At 42.9% G+C, this 20468-nt stretch overlaps 1 protein-coding gene across 1 annotated transcript in view; it reads left to right on the forward strand.

Moving 5' to 3' along the window:
* Positions 1 to 934: 934 nt before the first annotated feature.
* Positions 935 to 20468, forward strand: part of FAM20C (FAM20C golgi associated secretory pathway kinase) — a gene marked incomplete at its 5' end in the record, with an annotated part of 55819 nt that continues 36285 nt past the window's right edge. Inside the window, 2 exons of the mRNA XM_010162984.1 lie at positions 935 to 1107; positions 10258 to 10336. Of these exons, the coding sequence (XP_010161286.1) occupies positions 935 to 1107; positions 10258 to 10336 (252 nt within the window). The remainder of the gene's footprint in view (positions 1108 to 10257; positions 10337 to 20468) is intronic.

Below are 20468 nucleotides of genomic sequence, written 5' to 3' on the forward strand. Positions count from 1 at the left end.
AGCATGTGCATTGTCCAGGCCCCTTCCATTTAATAATCAAAACTGACTTTGAAGTAAAATAACCTGAAAAAGTTCAGGTTTCTCTAAGAGAAAAAAAAAAAAAAAAAGCGTCACAACTGTGTGAACATCTGGAGGTGACTGAAAGTGCAGAGGACTTCTTGATCATGATAGTGTACCCAGTAAGTGAAGAATGAAATTATCACTAATACCCACAATGCCGCTGCCTGTTGTACGTATTTTCCTTAGTGGCTGCAGCCAAAGTTCACAGAACTAATGTGAGATTTAGGAGTTAAAAAGTCATTTTAACAATTCTTTTCTGTAATAGTACCCTACTGCTAGGGACGAGGCAAAACCATCCAGAGTTACTCTTTAGCAACCAGTTCAGAGTAATCCAGTTTCTGCCCGTTCTCTGTAATTTTGTTTGTTTGTTTGTTTGTTTAATAAAGAAGAGAGACTGTGAGCATTTGGTACAGCAGGTCAGGTTACTGCTGCACTCTCAGTTTCCAGACCCAGGTCCCTGTTAAAGAAAAGTTCAGGATGATGCTGTCATTGGGGTCAAACTTGTAAAAGACGTGTGCGACATAATACAACCTAAACACAAGACAGAACTTGCAGCTCTGTTATATAAGGGCCTCTGCTAACGCTCAGTGATGTCACTCTGAATTTTGCTTCTCAATTCCATGGGCTTTAAATCAGACATGAAGAGTGGAGGTGAAAATCCATCTCATCTCCCCTTTATCCCCGGGTGGGAGTGGGCTCCTGGTGCGCAGGGACAAACTGGGGACTTCTCCCGCCTCTGTGGTGCTTTACTTTTCCAAGTTGTCACATTTTGCAGCCCTGTTTCTTGATGCCTGTTACAAACTGTAACATCATTTCTTTCTCCTAATTTTTGGGTTTTTGTTGTCTTGTTCTTTTTTTTTTTTTTTGGTGGTAGGCAAAATGAAGATAATGAAGAATTTTTGCCAACTGGAGAAACCTCCGTAGACTCCTACCCAAACTGGTTAAAATTCCACATTGGCATTAATCGGTACGAGTTGTATTCCAGACATAATCCTGCAATTGAGGCTTTACTGCAAGACCTGGTCTCCCAAAAGATAACCAGTGTTGGTATGTTCGGGTATCTATAATTTTTTATGATTATTTGCTTATTGTTCAGGATCTCATTGCTGTTTGAATGTTAATGAAGATTTTGTATGGCTTCTCTCCGGTGTGCCTACAACATTGCTTCCCGAGTTCTACGCTCATTTTCCCTGTTACACATAAAGAGATATTGCCAGCTCTGTATTACCTGAAAAACTGAAAAGTCTGCAGCAAGGCAAACCCCATTCATGAGATCTTTTAGTCACAATCAGGCTGAAAGTGCCCTATTCAGTTCTTTAAAATAAATATGTTACTAAAAAAAAAGGATGGCAAAAAGCAGCTAGCATCTTCCATGAGCTAGATTTGTATTATTAGCTGATTATTATTTCAAAGGCTGTGTCTGGCAGCGCTCGTCTTCCCAAGGAAGGAGAGAGGCAGCTGACCTGCAGCGATGGCTGCGGGAGCATCCGGTACCACAGGGCTCTGCGGAGCTGCAGCTTCCCCGAGCATCACGCTGGGAGCTCCAGGCCAAGCAGAGTTCAGCTCTTGTTTATCCTGCTTGTAGATCCACAACAGGGATGTGCCCATGTCAACCTTTGGCTCTGGTTAAACAAGGTGACACAGTTTGGGGCTTTTCTCCAGGGTTGTTTAATGACAACGTGTGTCTCCTTAAATTTAGCAACGTAGCTGCACAGGGTAAAAAGAAAAAAAAAACATAACCCCAGATGAAAGCCTGGGGCTACTAAACAAATGCACACCCCGTGGTTTCCAGAGGTAGAAACCTGCAACATAGCCAGCGGTTTCCGTCGGCCACACAGAAAATGAAGTTACTTAGCGTCGCTGCACAGGGTAAAAAGAAAAAAAAAACATAACCCCAGATGAAAGCCTGGGGCTACTAAACAAATGCACACCCCGTGGTTTCCAGAGGTAGAAACCTGCAACATAGCCAGCGGTTTCCGTCGGCCACACAGAAAATGAAGTTACTTACGCTGACCACAGAGTTGCGAAGTCCGTTTCAGAGGGATGAAATAGCAGGAGCTCTGTAAAAGTGCTGATGGGGAGTTGGCACCATGGGATGAGGTCAGCAGGTCTTTAACCCTGCAAGGCAAAAAATTCCCCTGGCTTCAGCAGGAAATGGCCTGTGCGAGAAGAGAGAATAGCACACGCAGCCCTAAGGTTTGCATTTTCCATCGGGTAAATCATAGCAGCTGCTGAACAGGAGTAAGGGAGGTTCTTGGTCATCAGGAGTGGGCTGATTTACCTGATCCGGATGGAGTAGGTGTAAAATGCAGGTTGCCACAGGAGAGCTTCGCCTGTGTGAATCGAGCTGCCCTCTGGTACTTGGCACAAGGCTCTTCTCTGAGCTCTGCTGGGGCAGAATTTGGGGTAAAGCAGTTTGTGGTACCCAGGTGCCATCCTGCGTTTTGGATGCAAGGGTCCGGTGGACACCTACCTCATGAAAGAGGACAAACACAGGCTCATTTATCATCCTGTGATGGGTTTACTGTCCTCAAAACTCTGTTTCAGAATGATTAATTAAGGAGCTCATATGTATTTGAACTCCATGTATTGTCCCTTCTCTAGCTCAGATGTGACACCACAGGTGGCAGCAGGCTCTGCCCGTGTTCCTCTGGCCTGTGCTGGAGGGTAGCGAGGGCACCATATGGACATGGCCTGGGTGATTTTCTCCTTGACAAAGCCCTCACCTTTCCTGACCTCTCCCCTTAATACCAAGCAATTTCTGGAATATTAGTGACACATGTGAACGGGGACTGAGCCAGCACTTTGTAACACATGTGTTAGCATTGCTCCTTGAGCACATCCATCAAGGAGGAAAAGATGGAGGCTGTGCCCTTCCCTGCCCCGCACAGAGAGCAGCAGTGCCCCAGGCAGTGACCAGGCTGTCCCCAGCTCTGTACAGAGATGCTGTTCAACCAAACCATCTCCTGGCTCATCTGTTGAGGTTTACACAAAATGCAGTGGCCGTAGCGGTGTTTTGTACTGCATGGCTGCTGAGCGTATCGATCTCTATTTACCTCTTCAACACTCTAGAGCTCAGCGGTGTTGTCTGTGCAGGAGGAGAGCAGTGTTTGAGCTGTGAAGTCTGTCACTTCTGCAGAGCAGTGGGATGGTTAAGGTTGGTGTAGGGATGTAGAAGCTGGTGGGAGAATATGATGGAGGTAGGAATAAGACATAATTGTTTAGAACTCACTCTTCACTTGATCTTCTGGCTTGATCTTCACTTGTGCTTCTGGGCATGTTGCTTAACCTCTCTATGTTTCAGTTGATGTAGCAGCAAAATGGTTATAAAAAATAGGAGTGAAATCCTGACCCCGATGATGTAAGTGGAAGTTTTGCCATTTACTTCCCTGGGGCCATGATTTCACCTAATGTGTCATATAGATGTGTCGTGAGGTTTTCATTAATTATGATTTTGATAGAGCTTTCAGATCAACGGGAGGAAAGGGCCACGGGACCACAGAGGAAGATTTATGATTGTTATTAGCAATTTCCTATGGGATTATCTCTCTGTTAATGTTTGAACAAGGCTCTTCAGAGCATGGTAGGGCCTCTTATGCCCCTAACAAAACCAGAGCACCATGGTTTCTGTTAATGATTCAGTATAATTTCCATAAACTAGAACATGAGGTACATTTGGTACCGGTCGCTGTGGGAACTGACAGGGAATGATTCCTACACATAAATCCCAGTCTAAAACCAAGGATATGGAAATGGACAGGGACATGTAGAGATGCCAGGATCTGAATTTTGCTGGTAGCATCCACTGCCTGCCTCTGTGCGGATTCAAGAGCTTTCAGTCAGTTGGCAAAGCAAGAAAGAGCATATTGTTAATAGACTTTTTTTTTTTTTTTTACACAATGCAGCATCTCTTGCTGTGTGTTGCAAATTCTTTGGGTGTTTAAAAATTTATGCTTTAAAATAATACCTGCCACTTTTCAGTTTTACTGCAGAGCAGCAGCAAAGATTCAAAGCATGTAAGCTGATTAATAGAGAGCAATATATTTTTCCAAAGGACATTTATAGGGTTGTTACATTATTTTGCATATTCCTGCGTATTTTCTAATTTGTCAGGTTTTTTTAATGGCAAATTTTTGTTGTTTTGCTTTTTGCTTTCTTTTTTTTAAGGCAGCTGCAAAGACGCCAGATTAGAAGTATAAAATAAATGGATAACTCCATAAGGCCTGATCTTCAGGCTTCTTCTTGCAAGCAGGACAATTAAATATACAGGCTTACATGCATTAGATGAAATGGGATATTGCTTTATCCAGTTTCTTCCCAGTGTTCAGATTGCTTTGGCTCTAATAGAATTAGGTGATTTGCTGTGTGGGTTCTTGATACCTACAGTAATTAGATCCAAACTGCAGCTAAACAGCTTTCTTGGTCACGTTGTAATTTCTCTGCTGAGCTTGCATTATTTATGGAGGAAAGTGGTGACCAGATTGATCCCCTGCCATCTATCAGAACCACTCACACGACTCTGTAACGTGCAGTGTTATTTTAAAATGAAAGCGGTGACAGAAGCAATTCCCAAGAGCAGGGAGCACCAAGGTGACATTTTCTTGATGTTAAAGTTTAAATGGAACAAATCCATGGATGGGAAAGAGCATCACATTCAGCTCCCACAGTGACACCTAGAGCTGGCCTTGAAAAGGACAGGGTTACCCAGAGCTTTCAAGCTGAGGATGTATTTATTCTGTGCCCTGCATCAATATATATCTTTCCTATTCATTTTCTTCAGCATAAAGGGATAGCTCTTAATTTGATTTAATTCACTGAAAATTTCCTCCTGCCCTAAAGAGGAGCCTAGAGAGAATTGTTTTTCCACTGAACACTGAAACCCAGTTTTGAGAAGCAGCACATGCACAGGCAATTGCACATTTCCTTTGCCTTTTCTAACTGTTTATTGCATGCATAAATAACCATAGTTAGCTATTTTCTTACATATTTACAAGACGTCTGTGCATAATTGTGGCAGCACTGTCAGCATTTTAACAACAAATATGGCCTGGTGCATTGTAGAAGCAGTGTGGTCTTGCTCTTCCTTGTGCTGCTGTGCAGAGGAGCTGTGCTGTGGGATTGCCTGTGAGCAGAATAGGCTTTTATGATTCCTGTGTTTAGTTGGGTTTTATTTTTTGATTCTTTAAATTCTCTGGTTGAAAAGGTTTGGAAACATTATCTGACTGAGTTCATTTCTGAACCGGCGATGCCTTCAGTTTGTACAGGCAGTAATTAGAAAACAAGCACCCAAGATTACTCACATAGTGAATAAACGCTGCAGTTAACTAAGGTGGACTCTGCTTCAAGTCAGGAAAAAAAAAAAGAGAAAGACAAGATGCTACATATTGAACCTAAATTCTAGTGCTAAAGGAAATAATAAAAATCTCATCCAAAGGAAGGGAAAAAGTGCTGTTGAGAACGTGTGAAAAACATAATGAAATGTAGCACCATTGATTTACTGTATAAGAAAACAATGAATCTGCCAAGAGTCAACAGATTGATTTAATGTACAATTCCAGATGAAAGGAGGGGACTTAAAATGTATAACAAAGCCTCTGAATGATTTCACAGATCTCTTCCCTTCCAGAAGTCTTTTACTCTCTTGACTAAACCAAGAAAGGTCTTTAAAAACAAGTTAGCAGAATTGGCTGAACAAGAACAAATTAAGAGATGATGAGGGCTTGAATTTGTTTTGAAATGTGTCCTTTACAGCTTGAAGAGGGCCATGTCTCTAGCCTAGGGCAGAGTATTACTTGTTAAAGCTAATCAACATGTTTTTGTTAGATTTGAGCTTGATCTATAAATAGGAATCCAAAATGGGTCTGAATGTGTTCTGTTTCAGATGTTACTGCATCCCAGGCTTTGACTGGATCTCAGGCATTAGTATTACATAATTAAATACATTTTGAAATGTTTGTTGGATTCTGACCAAAAGCCAAGTTCAGAGATCCTGTTGGGACTCTCACTCTCCATCACAAGACCACATGGTCTAGAGAAGCCAGTAGGATGAAGGCTATCCTGCAGCAAAACAGAGGAGCTGGAAAGCCAGATCAGTTCAAATTCCAAATCCTTTGGGGTCAAATCCCTTTGGGCAACATTGGGTCTCTACTGGGTTAGTACCAGATGCTTTAGAAGAGAGAGTCAGAAACTGTAGCATGAAGTTATAAAAAGATACGATGGGTCGTGCATCTTTTTTATTGGATGGTGTCTGAGGATCAGGAGGGGAATTCAGGTCTTGTATTGGTGAGGGCACAAGGTAGCAGACATGGCATGTGGCCGTGACAACAGGCTCATGGATGTACATGGAGAAGGGATTTTTGGAAGCTTGATCCAAAGTCTATCAGAGAAAACAGAAGGAATCCAACCACGTTCACTGGTATTTGGACAAGACTAATCCCACAGACATTCAAGCAAGAAGATATCTCAGGGAATTTTTTGCAAAGCCTCTTGAAACTAGGAAGATTTCTGTTCGCACCTGAAAGCCCTTGCACTGGGTTAACAGGAAAGGTTAATACTGCTTTCCATTTCCTTCTACTTTGGGAGGGAAAGAAAGGCTTTGAGTTGCCCGAAGATAGAAAGTAATGATTGTATTGGGATTTGTTTTTAACACTGTGCCAGTACATCCAGGAGCTGTATGAGACTTGATTTGAGGTACCTGCTGGGAGCTAGCAGATTTATAAAGTCTTTTACAGAGCTGTTCATGACCTGTGATGTTACAGTATATTCAGAAACCTTAAAAAAAAAAAAAAAAAAAGGAATTCAGTTCAGAGCATGACTCGAGTTTCCCTTGGAGTCAGTACAGCCTTACATTGCATGGGCTTCTTAAAAATAACTAAGCCTGCTGATTGTGGACATGACAGACTGCAGTGGTGTAGCATCCTCCAATTGCTTGGAAAATTTTATATGCTGCTTCTGGGTATTATCAGTTCTTCAGAAACATTCCTATGGGCAGTAGGTGAAGGGACAAGGGCATCTCTAAATAAGCAAAGAGTGTTTGTTTGGGATAAGCTTCTGGAAGATGACGAGGCTCCTGCTGTTTGGCCATAATGGCCAGAGGGACATGTTTAACTGAGGTCTGAGCAGGAAAGGGGGTTCCTGAAGGAATACAGCTCAGAAAATGAAAGGGAAGCCAGTAGGCAGATGTAATGCTAAGTTAGGACAAGGGAAGTAGTCTGACGTAGAGATCTGAGTGAATCATCTCCAGTGAGATCAGCTCTTTTCTGGCATTGCCACTCCCAAGATTTGGGCACCCGGGACTGCTCCCAAGTCTGCTTTGTTTAGAGGTGCATGAAGGGTTTTGTTGAGTCCAAAAGGACAGTCTAAGCTCAGGTGTTTCCCTCTCTGCAGGGATTACAATATTTGACTAGTCTGGAGAGTGGCTTTGAACCACCTTCAGCCTGGCCAGCACAACTGTGGCACTGAACAAGCAGCCAAAGTGGGAATATCTGCACGGAAGTCTGGATGATATGGGGAGAAGCCAACGTGAAGCTCTGGCATGGGTTGCTGTTCATGATGCATGTGGCTTCCAGCATGCCCTACCACAAGGCATGATGGGACACTGTTCCAGCCAATGTCGTCCTCTGGTTTGGGGAATTCCAAAGCTCCTAGCAGCAGTGGAGGGACAACATGCCAGCAAAACTTGTGTTTAGTTGAGACTACTATTGCAACCAATTAAGGCAATACAATAAGATGGATCTAAAAAGACCAGGGAGATGCTTTTGTCTTAGTTTAGCTCAATTCCTTCTGACAGGAAACCAGGCTTTTGTGTCTCATGGAAGAATTATTCTGAATTGTTAATCTTCTTCATACATTTCCCTGCTTTGGTGATGACACACTCATTGTGGAGTTCGGCTGCTAACAAAATCATTATCTGTCAAGTGGCTTCAATTTACTGAGAAACCCGTTCTCTTAGTGTATCTGAAACTTTGTGCTTAGAAAAGGCCATGCTGGAACATACTTTTTTCTTCTTCTTTGCATTGATATCATTTCCCAAATGCTTGGCTTCCCAGCCATAACTCAGAATAGGTTCTCTCCTTCCCTTTTCTCTGATGGGCTTACAGGATCTTTGCTATACTTTGTGCCTACTTACATAGGAGAAGGACCCAATCTCTGAGTGCTGAGCTCCTCAGAATTGAATGAAGAAGCATAAATTACATAAACTTTAGAGAAAAACATTCACTCTTCAGTTGGTGCAAACAATCTGCAAGCAACTATGTTGAGGTTGTGGAGGTGGGGAGGGTTCTGTCTGACAGAAAGGAGGCAATTCTGCCCTTTGGTACCGAGGCTGATGTTACTGACCTAAGTGGAGATAGCCCACATGAACAGAGACACAAATACAGGTTGGGCAAACCCCACGCTTTAGGCTGCATCTGGGCAGGGAAGGTGGTGGAGACTTGTCCTGGGCATGGCCACAGGTCCCTGTGGGCATGAGGCAAGGGCAGCTCCAGCCCCCTGTTTGCTGTCCAGACTAACCAGGAGTGTTTCCAGAGTGCATAGCTGGACTGGGATGGTCCTAGGGCAGCACATGTAGGTTTTTGGCTGGAGGATTGCTGCTGGGTATAAAAAGGTCTAATGCTTCTCCTTTCCTCAGGTGCAGATCAACTGACCTGCTCTGCACAAGAGAGGGAGTTTAATATGTGAAAGACATGTGCTTCTGCTTTACCTGTTCAGTGCAAGTTATGTAACGCCCTTTAATTTCTAATTATTTATTTGTTCCTTTGGGATAAACTGGAAATGCAAGAGAAGGCTGGGGTCAGCAAAACAGCATGGCAGGAGGGATTTTATTCTAGGGGAAGTATAATTACACTGACCAGATTTGCATAGCATTTTGTTGCAAAAATATAGATTACAAGTGCTGAAAAAGAGCTGATGACCTGTCAGTAATAATGCACAGATATGAGTAATTAAAAGGATGTGCAGCTAATGGCATTGGTTAGAGAAAAAAAATGTACAAACTATATAGGTGGAACAAGGGCAGCTGCAGAGCAAGGTAACTTGACATTTATTTAGCTCTCCAGTCGACACAGGTTTTGTCAGAACCGTAAGGAAAGGGATTGATTATCTGATCACTTGTAGGAAGCATTTTTAAAGGACTGACTCATCCAGACAGACATGAGTGCCATGGCCTGTCTCTCCGAACACAGAGGTGAATTAAGGAGTCAGGGTGTAGGTCATTTCATTTATTCAGAGCAGTTTTGACTGGTAGATGGTAGAAAAGCAGCTGGTTTGCCAAAGTATATATTTATCTTTTTAAAGTAACCTTATTATCAAGTAAAATGCATTTTTATGAATTCTTATATATAAAAAAGTTCACTGACTTTAAAAATGCTTTAACATCTGTTAACATGATATTGTCAAAATTGTTCAAACTGGTATGAGTAAATGTCAGTCTTAAATTCACACTGGCTCTCAACTGGGAACTGAGCTCATTTAATATTTGAGCAAAGATGTCCCTTGGTGTGCAGCGTGGACCGCCTCCACGTGTCCTCTCCTACCCTCCCAGCAGAGCCAGCAACCTGCTCTGCACAGCTCCACTGTCATATACAAGCCACCTTGGGATCCCTTGAAGTTAATGGATGGGCTTGGATACATATCCATTGTGCATAGAGCTGATGAATTTACATATCTCTGCTGCTCAGCAACAATTATTAAAATTGCAGCAGAGATCAGAGATTACTATAGTATCCGCTCATATTTTTAAATATGGAAATGTCTGCTGCGCATTGGACTGTACATCCCAGCTCCAGTTGTCTTCAAAAGCACCCCATCTCCTTTCCCAATGTGTGTCCCTGTTAGTAGAAGTCCAAAAGCAATTGCAGATGGAGAAAACAGGGCTGCAATGGTCTGTTCCTATACATGCTGTTTAATTAGGGTGCTTATGGAGCCCATACTGGTTCTGCCTGTGCCCAGTTGAAGAAAACAAAGACATGTCAGGGAGTACAATCCATTTTTAGTCCTGGTCAGCAGCTCAGAGCCTTCCCGTGTACTCTGCACCTGCTGAATAATCTCTTGTCCAGTTAGGATTACCCTGCTTGGTGCTCAGATACCGCAGTGCTGAATCTAATACAGAGCAAAAGATATATGATTTTGTTTCAAGGAAGCTGAATGTAAGTAGATCCACATGTAGCATTTTAAAGCAGTTTTGTTTTTATCCCACAGCGATGAAATCAGGAGGCACTCAGCTGAAGCTGATCATGACGTTCCAGAACTATGGACAAGCATTGTTCAAACCAATGAAGTAAGTAAAAAAGTGTTTTAAAGTGAAATTACGGTGGAATAGCCTGTTACCATTTTCTAAGCTGTTATAAGTTTGCTACAGTATCTCTCAAGGTTAGTGTGTATGGTTCCCTAGGCTTGCTGCTGAAGGTAGAGCTTCAGGGGCTGTTGAAACCTTGCCCGGCTAGACTTGGCTTTGGAAGAGATACTGAGGAATATTCAGTTACATTACAGTGTTCTCAGGAATGTTGCTCACTCTGATCTCTGTGAAATCTCCTTTCATACATACAGGATGTTCTCAGCATTTCTTTCTTATATAAACTTACTCCGTAGGTCTGAGCTGTATCTAGTGTCAGTGTTCCTCTGGAATATGACCAGACAAGAGACATGGTTCAGAACAGCTTTGGGAAGAACTAAATAGTATTTGTCTGATAAATTATAATTTAATCCATTGATTTATTGTTGTTTGGATAAAAGGGTTGTACTAGTCACTTGGCTGTGACTGTGCTGACTCTGTGAAAATGAGTTTATCTGAGAGTGGTACTGCAAGGTAATGAATCTAGAGGGAAAGGGAGGACTGGGATGATGCAGCCTTGATTTGTGCCTGCCCAGATACCATTGAGATGAGGGAAGTTATTCAGATACAAAGCAGATGTAAATGAGTTCTGAATCCTGACCTGTATGTTTGTGTTGTAATAACGAAAATGACTCTGTGCTTATTGTAGAGGGTTTAGCAAAGACACTCAGGGCTGCAAAGTGTTTAATGAAGCTACTTAGTATCTGTGTCAAGGGTACCGCTGGAATAATAAATTAATTTCCTTCTTTTGTTCCCACTGTAGGGAAGTTCAGTTCATTTCCTCTAAGATGGTGTATAAAAGATGAAAATAATGGAGAATGAGTGGTTTGGAATATGTGTTGGCATTGTGTTACAGCTATAGCAGGGAGCACAGCTCAGGGGGTAAGCTGCTGGCTGGAGACTGAGAAATTCCCTGGTTTGCTTTAGATTTTGCTATAGACTGACTTCACACAAATACAGATTTGACTTGATCTTATTTGACTGCCAGAAGGGCAAAATAATTGGTCCCACTTTCCTTCAACCCAGGTTTGAACAGGAACCCTCCTTAAGTGCATTCATCCTGGGAATCACAAGGAAATCCTATGAACTTCCAGGCTACACAAGGCATTTTTGCAAAGGCCAGAGCCTCTGTGTTATTTCCCAAATTGCACACAAATTTATGCACGTTTCTAGTGGATCACTGGTTGCCTGGGAGAGGTCAGAGAAAGCACAGCTAATACTGACAAGTCAGAGGGAAGGTGGTATCAAAGAGTATCTACTCCAACATCTTCCTTTCCCCTCTCTCCCCAAATGCTCAGATCATCATATCATCAATGCATGGGTCCATCCCCTATATCTGCAAGCTTGATGCATATAGGCATAATTCATAACTATGTCCTGTCTCACATGCAAAATTAAGAACCAGGTGGGTTTGAGCAGCCTTTAAATGTTTGGCAGAATCGTGGTTGTGCTGTTGGCTTTTTACATAGTGTGTGATTTGTTTCTTCTCCATTTGCTGAGATGCAGATAATCTCAATCTTTATCATTGGTATGACATTGTAATTCTGGGAATGCTAATGAGGTCAAATCAAAAGTTTACTGTTTCTACTGTATTATACACAGCCTTGGCAAGCTGATGGATGACAACAGAGGTATAGCCACATTCCTTTATAGAAGCAATTACTACCATCCACTAAAACAATAACAGAAAATGATGTCTTAATCATTCCCTTTGCTTGATTTGAAGGGCAGCAACACCCTATTTTCTCACTGCTCTTTGTATTACATACACCACTGGGAAAAGCAGCATTAGAGCATTGAGCAGCTGTGTTCCCAGGCACCACACCTTACAGTGGCAACGCTGCTGCATTTGTGCTGAGCAGCGCGTAGCACATTAGTGATTCTGAATAAGGGTGTTTGCAAGCATTTGTCTTCATTCTGATAACAGTGAACAGGGAGCCAGATGCTCGGCTAATGTAAATCTTCCTGGCTCCTTTGGCATCTGGTCCCATTGGCATCTTTCACCAGCTTATGGACTGTTGTTGATGAAGTTCTTGGACAAGTTTGCAGCATAATTTCTTTATACAAAAAGCCTGGGACTACAAAACAAACAAACAAACAAACAAAGGCTTTTAAAGCTATGACACTTCTAGACTTCTTCCTGTAGGACCTTCTTCAGGCCCTAGACACCTTCCAGGCTGTCTCTGGTGCTCCCTCTTTTCTGCAGAGTACCCTTACAATCCAGGCTTCACAAAGCTGGCTTCACCTTCCCAGGTCAGGAGGATATAGGGAGCTCACAGATCAAGGGTAGACATCTCTGGTCATCAGGACTGGTGGTGTAAAGGGCATTTTTTTTCTAATTATTTTAGTTTGAGGACCTTAAAATATCATCCTGCTGGCTACTTCTGAGATCAGCTCATTGAAGGAAGCCCTTCGTGAATAGTCAGGATGTCTCCATGTGGTGCATCCTCTGTGTTTCAGTTGTTACTGTGTTATCAGCTCCATGGCTTTTCAAAGCAGCAGAAATTATGCTTTTCTTTCTCCTGAGTTGCTAAGCCTCTTCATACAAACAACCTTTTTCATGAGCCCCAGGTAACACAGCCATTAAATAGTACTGAGTGCCCAGCTGCAGATGAAAACTGGGGCCTCATTTCATCTCTTCAGTGCCAGAGGAGGCAATATGAGTTGTATCTCTAGGTTAGACTGAACTGAGACACTGTTTTTTAGATAATATAGTTGGCATCAGTAGGATTTCAGGCCTGATCCCAAGGAAAGTTGATCATCCGAAGTTTCCCACTCTGTCTGTATTCCAGAGTACTGAAAGCTGAATGATGTGAGGTACATAGAAGGTAATATACAGGCATGAGGCCAGTCTCTCTACCTGGTTTTGATTAATTTGAACTACCTGGAAGGCTGCTTTTCTAGCTGTGCTCAGGATTTTCCAAAGTGAATTAATACCTGTTTGAGCAGGATTGCGGCAAATAGGGGAGACCACACAAACCCTTTCCTGACACAACCGGTCATCTGCTAGCAAAGGGCAGGTCTCCAGACCTTTGGCAGTAACTGCTGCAGGAGAGTCTTGGCAAAACGTACTCCCTGGCAAGTTGCTTGAAACCCTGCAGAACTCATCTGACTTGCTCTGCCCTTTCCCAGCCTCCCTGTTCCACGTTGAATTTATCCAGGGAGCAAGCCAGCTCCAGAAAGGCTCAGGCAGGGTTTGGAAATGGGGAAACCAGAATCTGCCTTTGGCACCTTTTGTGCTCAGTGTTTGACATTAACTGACAACTCTTCATCTGTTCATTGATTCAGGCTAGTGGAGCAAATGAGAGAAGGGAAGCTTAACAGTCAGGGAAATGTGATAGCAGTAAATAAAGCCTGATCAGCTGCAATTATTTTATTTATTTGTGGCTCTGCATCTTCATTTCTGAAATAATTGCCCATAAAGTATTGCAGAGGAAGCCAAATCTATTTATAAATCCTATGGCCCAGTGTAGATTCCTTTACTAATTCCAAATGCATCATAGAAAAAGTGAGTATTTGCTAAAACTCCAGGGAAGATTTAATGTATTTGCAATGTATCTTGCAGTTAATGTGTAGTTTTATTTAGCTCATAACAGTTCAATCATACGAAATTATTACCATATGGGACAGGAAAAAAATAGCAACCTCCCCTTCTCCCATGATTAGTGTGTCTAACTGTTCTAGTATTGTACAGCATAATAAAATTTATTTACTGATTGCTGATATCTGCAGCTGCAGCTTTCTATATGACTTAGCAGGTAGGGATGGTGTAGAGCCATAAATTTCCAAGGGTTTTGGGCTTATTTGTCCAAAAGGAACATGCACTTTATAGTTTTATTTGGTTTCCCTTTGTTTCTGCTAGTTCGTGGAGTTACATAGCTGGCTCAGCAACAAAACCAACACACTATTTTTTTTCCTCCTGAGGCTTTATTCTTGAAGGGAGAGATTCTGCTCCAGCAGAGTCAGTGTTAGGATTCCTTTTGCATATGCTGGTGCCAGGATTTTGAGAGAAGTTTTTACAGTTCCTTATGGAAAAGCCAAATAGGATCAAACAGAAAATGATACCTTGTTATTGGAGTTGTGAGAAAAATATCCTGTGGTATGTGTTTAAGAATGACATCTCTCATTCCCAGTTTCATAGACTGCTTTGTAGAAATGTGTAGAAAGGGTATTCATTATAAAATCTTTGAGGTTTATTTGTTCCATTCAAAGAAATACTACTGTATCTAGTGAACTCACTTGTGACTGAAACTGAGATAAAAGGCAGTTCTCTTCCAACTTTAGATTTTGCCTGATATTTTTAACATCTTTTTTTCTTTTTTTTTTTCTGTTTTTAAAAGTAACAGTACAGGATTGGTAAGAGCCACACCGCTGTTTCTTCCCATAGCTGAAGTTCACAGTTAAAGCCTTTAATAAAGTAGAACCAATTAGCATCAGGGTGATAGCAGGCCAGAAGAGACTTTTAGGGTTGCAAAATCCAGTCTCCTTGAATCACAGGTGATTGTGTCACTAAATCTTATTCATTAACTGATCAAACACTGCTGACCACGTTGTTTGTACATTTGGCCTTGCTATCCCTCCTGAAAGTCACTGCTCTAGGAATAATGGTACCTACTGGGAGCATCTCCTGGTTCCTGCAGCCCTCAGAGACATGACTCATCCCAGTGCCAGCCACAAAATAAGTCACAGTCTAGTACAAAACTAGTGCTCTACAGGAATAAAGCTAGCACACTCACCTTTCAGCTTCTGTAACCTTCCTATAACATATCTTTTGGCTCAAAGACATGGGCTGAAATCTAGCAGCCCAGGTCATGGGGAAGATAATGTTGTTTTGATTGGCAAAGCACAGCTTTCTACTGGCTTTTAAATGTCACAGTGACAAAGGATTAGCGATGTTCTTTAAGTTTCTCTTTGATTTCCTTTTAGGATTGCTCAACAAATAATGCATCTTTTGATAGGGATATTAAGTAGGCCAAACAGTTCCCGTAATACAAAAAACTGTTAATCTCTTTCATTTCCTACAGTAATATTCCCTTTCCGAAGCTGCAGTGTGACTGTTGTACCTGCAAAGTGCAGCCCCCAGGCCTGATTATCATCTCAATTAGGCTGGTGTAATTCTTCCGAATTGGTAGCATTGCTTCCAAGTCAGAGGAGTTGAAATGAACTTCAGAATCGAGGACACTGGAAGATTGCTTTCCTTATTACATTGCATATCATGCTGTTTTGAGGAAATACATTTTGCAAACCTGTTGCATTTCGGCTGGCAGGCATCCAGTATAAACATACTGTTATAAGTCAACATAGCAATTAAATCAAATTGCAATGTTTTCTCTGAGCAGCTAGAGAAGTGAGATATGCATACAGTAGCTGCTGTGCTAGAAGCCTTCCAGGATTAACACTTCAGCACACTGGAATGTGCTGTGCGAAACCCAACTGAGCAGTCGCTGGTCAAAGTACAAACCAGCCGCTATGTTTTGTTCCTTGGCTTAAGCTGTGTTACTGTACCAGTCACTGGAAAATGCTGGTTCTGCACAGGATATGTTACTGGAGAACTAAGGTTGAATAAACTGGTCGTAAAGGTTGAAGCTAGTAATCCCAGTATTCAGTTTCTATAGATTAATTTAAAATTGTAAGGAGTGCTGTCTTGTTACATCGTGAAGAAGAAATGCTTTTTTTTGTTGCTGGAAATAACAGTTGGTAATCAGATAGTCTGTGGACCTCATCTGTGAGATTTTGAGCTTTTTAAGGGCATTCAAATCCTTACCTTCCAAATTCTTGCTGAAATGTTTACCTGAGTGAGACTGAGAGGCAGATTTGATTTTACTTACATCAGGAATAAATCTAGAGTAAACTGGATGAATTATGTCACTTGATATTTAAAGTACATGAGATCTGAATGTGGTCTTAAATAAGGACAGTTGAGGTTGCCATGTAGTATTTTACTCCTTTAACTTCTGATATATTATGCATGAACTGTTTTTCGCTTTTATAACTAATCCTGTTCATCAGATCATACTCCTTCAGTATTTCAATGCAAATTGTATTTTAGTACTCAGCAGTGCCTCTGGTCCAAATCTCATTTATGCAGATTGGAAAATTTGCAGTGACTTCAAGGGGAGTTGAATCAGGATTGAAACTGACTGATGGCCCTGGACAGGAATGAAATCCAGTCTCTGTCTGACACTGTGCACTGTATTTCCCCTTGCCACAGCTCAGCAACTGCTGGCTGAAATATTGATCAATCCCATCCAGCCCAGGAGAAATTTGTTCCCAAATTCTGCAAGCATGTTTATGAAATGACCCCAGAGTCAAAGTCTGCAAAGTCCAGGTAGCTCAAAGGTTGTCCATCTAGATTAGGATACATAGGGATCTGTCACAGCAGCATTTCACCATACTGGCAGCCAGGAAGAGGAAATCAAACCTCCTTCCCGCTTGTTCTGCATCAGCTCTGTTGTGCTGTGCTGAGCCAAGCTGCCCTGGGTTGTCCTCTCCAGGAGACCGGCAGGAGCTGCTCTGAGCCAGGACAGGATAATACAAATCCCTGCGGTGGGAGGGAACAGACCTTCCCCAACAAACCAGGGCTGATTCACTGGATATCGCCACATCTCTGGGGTTCAGCCCCATCCCACTTCCTGGCCATCCACCGCTGCTGGTGAACTCTCCCCAAAATCCCTCTCTGCCAAATTCTCCATGGCATCTCCAGCTCCTGGCAGGAGGAGACTTCACTCCTCAGGTCACAGAAACATCAATCAAATAATTCAGTGTTGGGGTTTCTCCAGCAGATGATAACATGATACTTAATATCTATTTTTGGTTTTGTCTTACACAGACACAAATGGCCACAGGTACTGACTGCACCTGCCCCTTTACACCTTTTAAAGGGAGAGCTGAGTGGGCAGTCATGTTTTATAGTAGTGAAGTGTCTCTGCTTGATTAGCCATCTTCTTTCTAAGCATTTATAGAATCCTACCAATTAGTCTTCAGGAACAGACATTTTAGTGTTTATTTTTTCTTTAAAAGCCAGTTATTGCAGCAGCTATAATTTTTTTTTTTTTTACATGTTACCACAGTGTATTAGGCAAGAAGCATCTTCAGTGTCTGATTTTAATCAAGCTACTTCTTAATTTTAATTTTCTGCATACCAAGAAATGCAGTCCTGTGGTTTTGTCTTTTACTCAGAGACCTGCTTTCAGTTCCTCAGTTTCTTATTTCACACATTTTACCCTGTATCAGCAGTGCAGAAAAGCAGCAAACATTATTGAGGGAAGAGCTGACATGAAATGCATAACCTGTAATTTACTGATAAGTGACGGGGCTCGGCACACAGGGGACTCATTGGTGTAGGTGAGGTAAGATGTCCTTAGTAAATCTAAGCAAAAAAATGTGTCTGAAATGTTTTCAATGGGATATGCAGATATTGCTACCCTGAAATATTTCATGGGAATTTTTCTCCGTTTCTCTACAATTTACAATCCTTAAACTAGGCTCAAGAGACTGAAATTTGGGGAGGCAAAATGATTTGTGCAAGGCTTGTGGCATAAACTGGAGGCTGAAGCTGTTTTCTCTCTGGAGCAGCACAGACAGCTTTATCCTGGAGACAAGTTGTGCCATGCTGATCTGCCCCTTGGAAGGGATTATTTTTGGAGCTTTTATGGAGCTAAATTCCTCCCCCTCTGCCCCTGGTGTGTACCTCACACAGGGATAGCTCTAGGGGTCCCCAGCACTTTGGAGGATGCAGATGGGAATTTGGCCACTCGTGCTGAGATTTCTTTAAAGTGTGTTTGCTCTCCTAGCACCCAGCTTGTTAAAGATCTCAACATTTCTGCAGGCTTCTTGAGTTAAGGCTGGTGGCTATTGGAAGGGGCAGGAGATAAGCAGCAGTGAAATGGGTCTGATGGAACAGCATGTAGTGGCTGAGGACCCACGTCCAACTTTGTCACCGGTTCAGGTGACACAGTCCTGTGGTCAGTGATGATGGGAAAGCTGGGTGGTGTTCAGAAGAGACCCACAACTGAAGTAAGAGTATCTTGCAGGTCGAGACAGGAAGGTTTTGGCAAAGCTGAGAGACTTGTGAGAGAGTGCCTAGTGCATATCAAAATTACACCCTTGGTACAGTGCTATTGGTGATGCACTGCTGTAAACAAACAAAAAAAGTGTGTTTGAAATAGCCATAATAGCTGTTAATAACACAGCTTTAGGACATGCTGGGCATTTCTGACTTCTTTTTTTTTTTTCCAGTGTCTGGTTCAATAGTGCTAGTACTTTTCTTATTAACTTCCAATCTTCCACCCTATTGTAAGGTTCTGCGTGTGGGTAAATAAAAGTGAGAAAGCCTGAAAGACTCATTTGCATGTGAAGAAGTAGCAGAAACTCAGAGTAAATAGTGTCTGCAAATGTGTGGGAGCTGGAGAGTAGCGGGGGGACAGCAAAACTGTTGTAAATAGAAGCAGTTTAAAGTGCTGGATTATGTGCTATGGATAATAAAATACCCCAAACCAGCACATAAGCCAGATACTGTTCTCAGCAGCAGCATCCAACTGATCCTGTTAGGACTTCAAGCCTCTTCTGTAAACCTTGCTAATCGGTGGTCCAAATTCTTCATGCAGGGGTGGTCACCCAGCCAGAGGACAAATCATGCCACAGCCATGCATGGAGACCTGTAATAGTTAGCAGGACTGTTGCACACAGATACACACAATCTGTCTATGGGTTTTGATTTGCTTTGATAAGCTGGCATGAAGCAGCAAAAGAAATGAAGATGTTAAATTAATCTATAGACATACGGGAAAGTCTAGCAATCATTATTACTTTAGTTTTCAGGATGACTGACTTGTATTTTGTTTGATTCTATCTCATGATACATAAGAAGAGAATTTTGACCCAATGTATTTGTGTTTCCCTGTATTTTGTGCTTATTTGAATTGCTGCGATGTGATAATCCAGCCAAAATTTTCAAACAAACCTCTTTGGCATCTGATTCTTTAGGGGTTTATTAAGCAGAAAATCTAATTCCTGGGGCGTAAAACCCAGAGGTTTTTCAGCCTTTCATGTTGCAAGCCCAGGGTTTGTGTCAGGGCCCTGAGTGAGGCTCAGCCAGGAGGAGGGGAGAGCGATGCTGCGGCTCGAAAGCCAGCTCTGCCTCCTGGGGCTGACGATGGCAGAGACAGCTTACAGCAAAATCCTGTTTTTCTCTGTAAGATTGAGGAGGATGGGGTGCAATGAGGAGGGCTCATGCCAGCCCTGGGCAAGGTGCGGGCAGCAGCTGTCCCTTTCGGCATGGACCCAGTGCCACCGCGTGCCTCCGTGTCTCCCCCATCCACAGCAGCAGCCAACCTGACATCTCAGGGCTCTGACACCAGCAACACAGGGTGCCCAAGGCAGGCAGAGCCTGCGTTCCTCATTGCCTGCCTCGTTTTCCTTTTCCTGGACCCAGCTCTAAGCTGAAACCATCTTTCTTTGCAGCCTCCTGACCCCAGGTACAAGAGCTGGGTAACTGGGAGTTTAGCTCAAAACATGCCCATTTTTGCTCTGCCTGACCTACTTGTCGCTGCCCGTGGGGGTTTCTGCTCCTCCTGTGCCTTTGCTTCGGAGAGTCAGGCTTTTGTGCTGCTGATTGTATCACAGTGCCTTGAAGTTATCTTGGTGTGCACTGGATATTTTGGTACAGAAGCTGCTTTTTCTGTGCTTCTGTAGCACTCAGGGCACTAATGCTTCACCTGAAGCCGCGGTGAAGCCTCCGCTCTCGTGCTGTGGTACCGCGAGGCAGTGCCAGTCTGGAGCGAGTCCGCAGCTCCGGGCGGTGTGAGCACAGCCAGGTCCTGCTCTGTTAGCAGTTGGCAAGGCTGTGCAGAAGAGATGGGCTTTGCAGCAAATCCAGGCCACCTATTCAAATCCAGGCTCTTGGCACCCGTGAAATTGTCTGACAACTTGTGAGCGGGCACCGTGCCATGCAAGCAGATGGGCACGAATGTCCTGGCAGCCAAGAGCCTGGGATGTTCATCTGGCAGAAGGGAGTGAGAGCAGAGCTCTTCGGTGCTCATGTCCAAATGCCTGTCCCTCATGAAGTTACCATGGGAAG

Source organism: Antrostomus carolinensis, unplaced genomic scaffold (assembly GCF_000700745.2).
Source record: "Antrostomus carolinensis isolate BGI_N321 unplaced genomic scaffold, ASM70074v2 scaffold3412, whole genome shotgun sequence".
Lineage (NCBI taxonomy): Eukaryota > Metazoa > Chordata > Aves > Caprimulgiformes > Caprimulgidae > Antrostomus > Antrostomus carolinensis.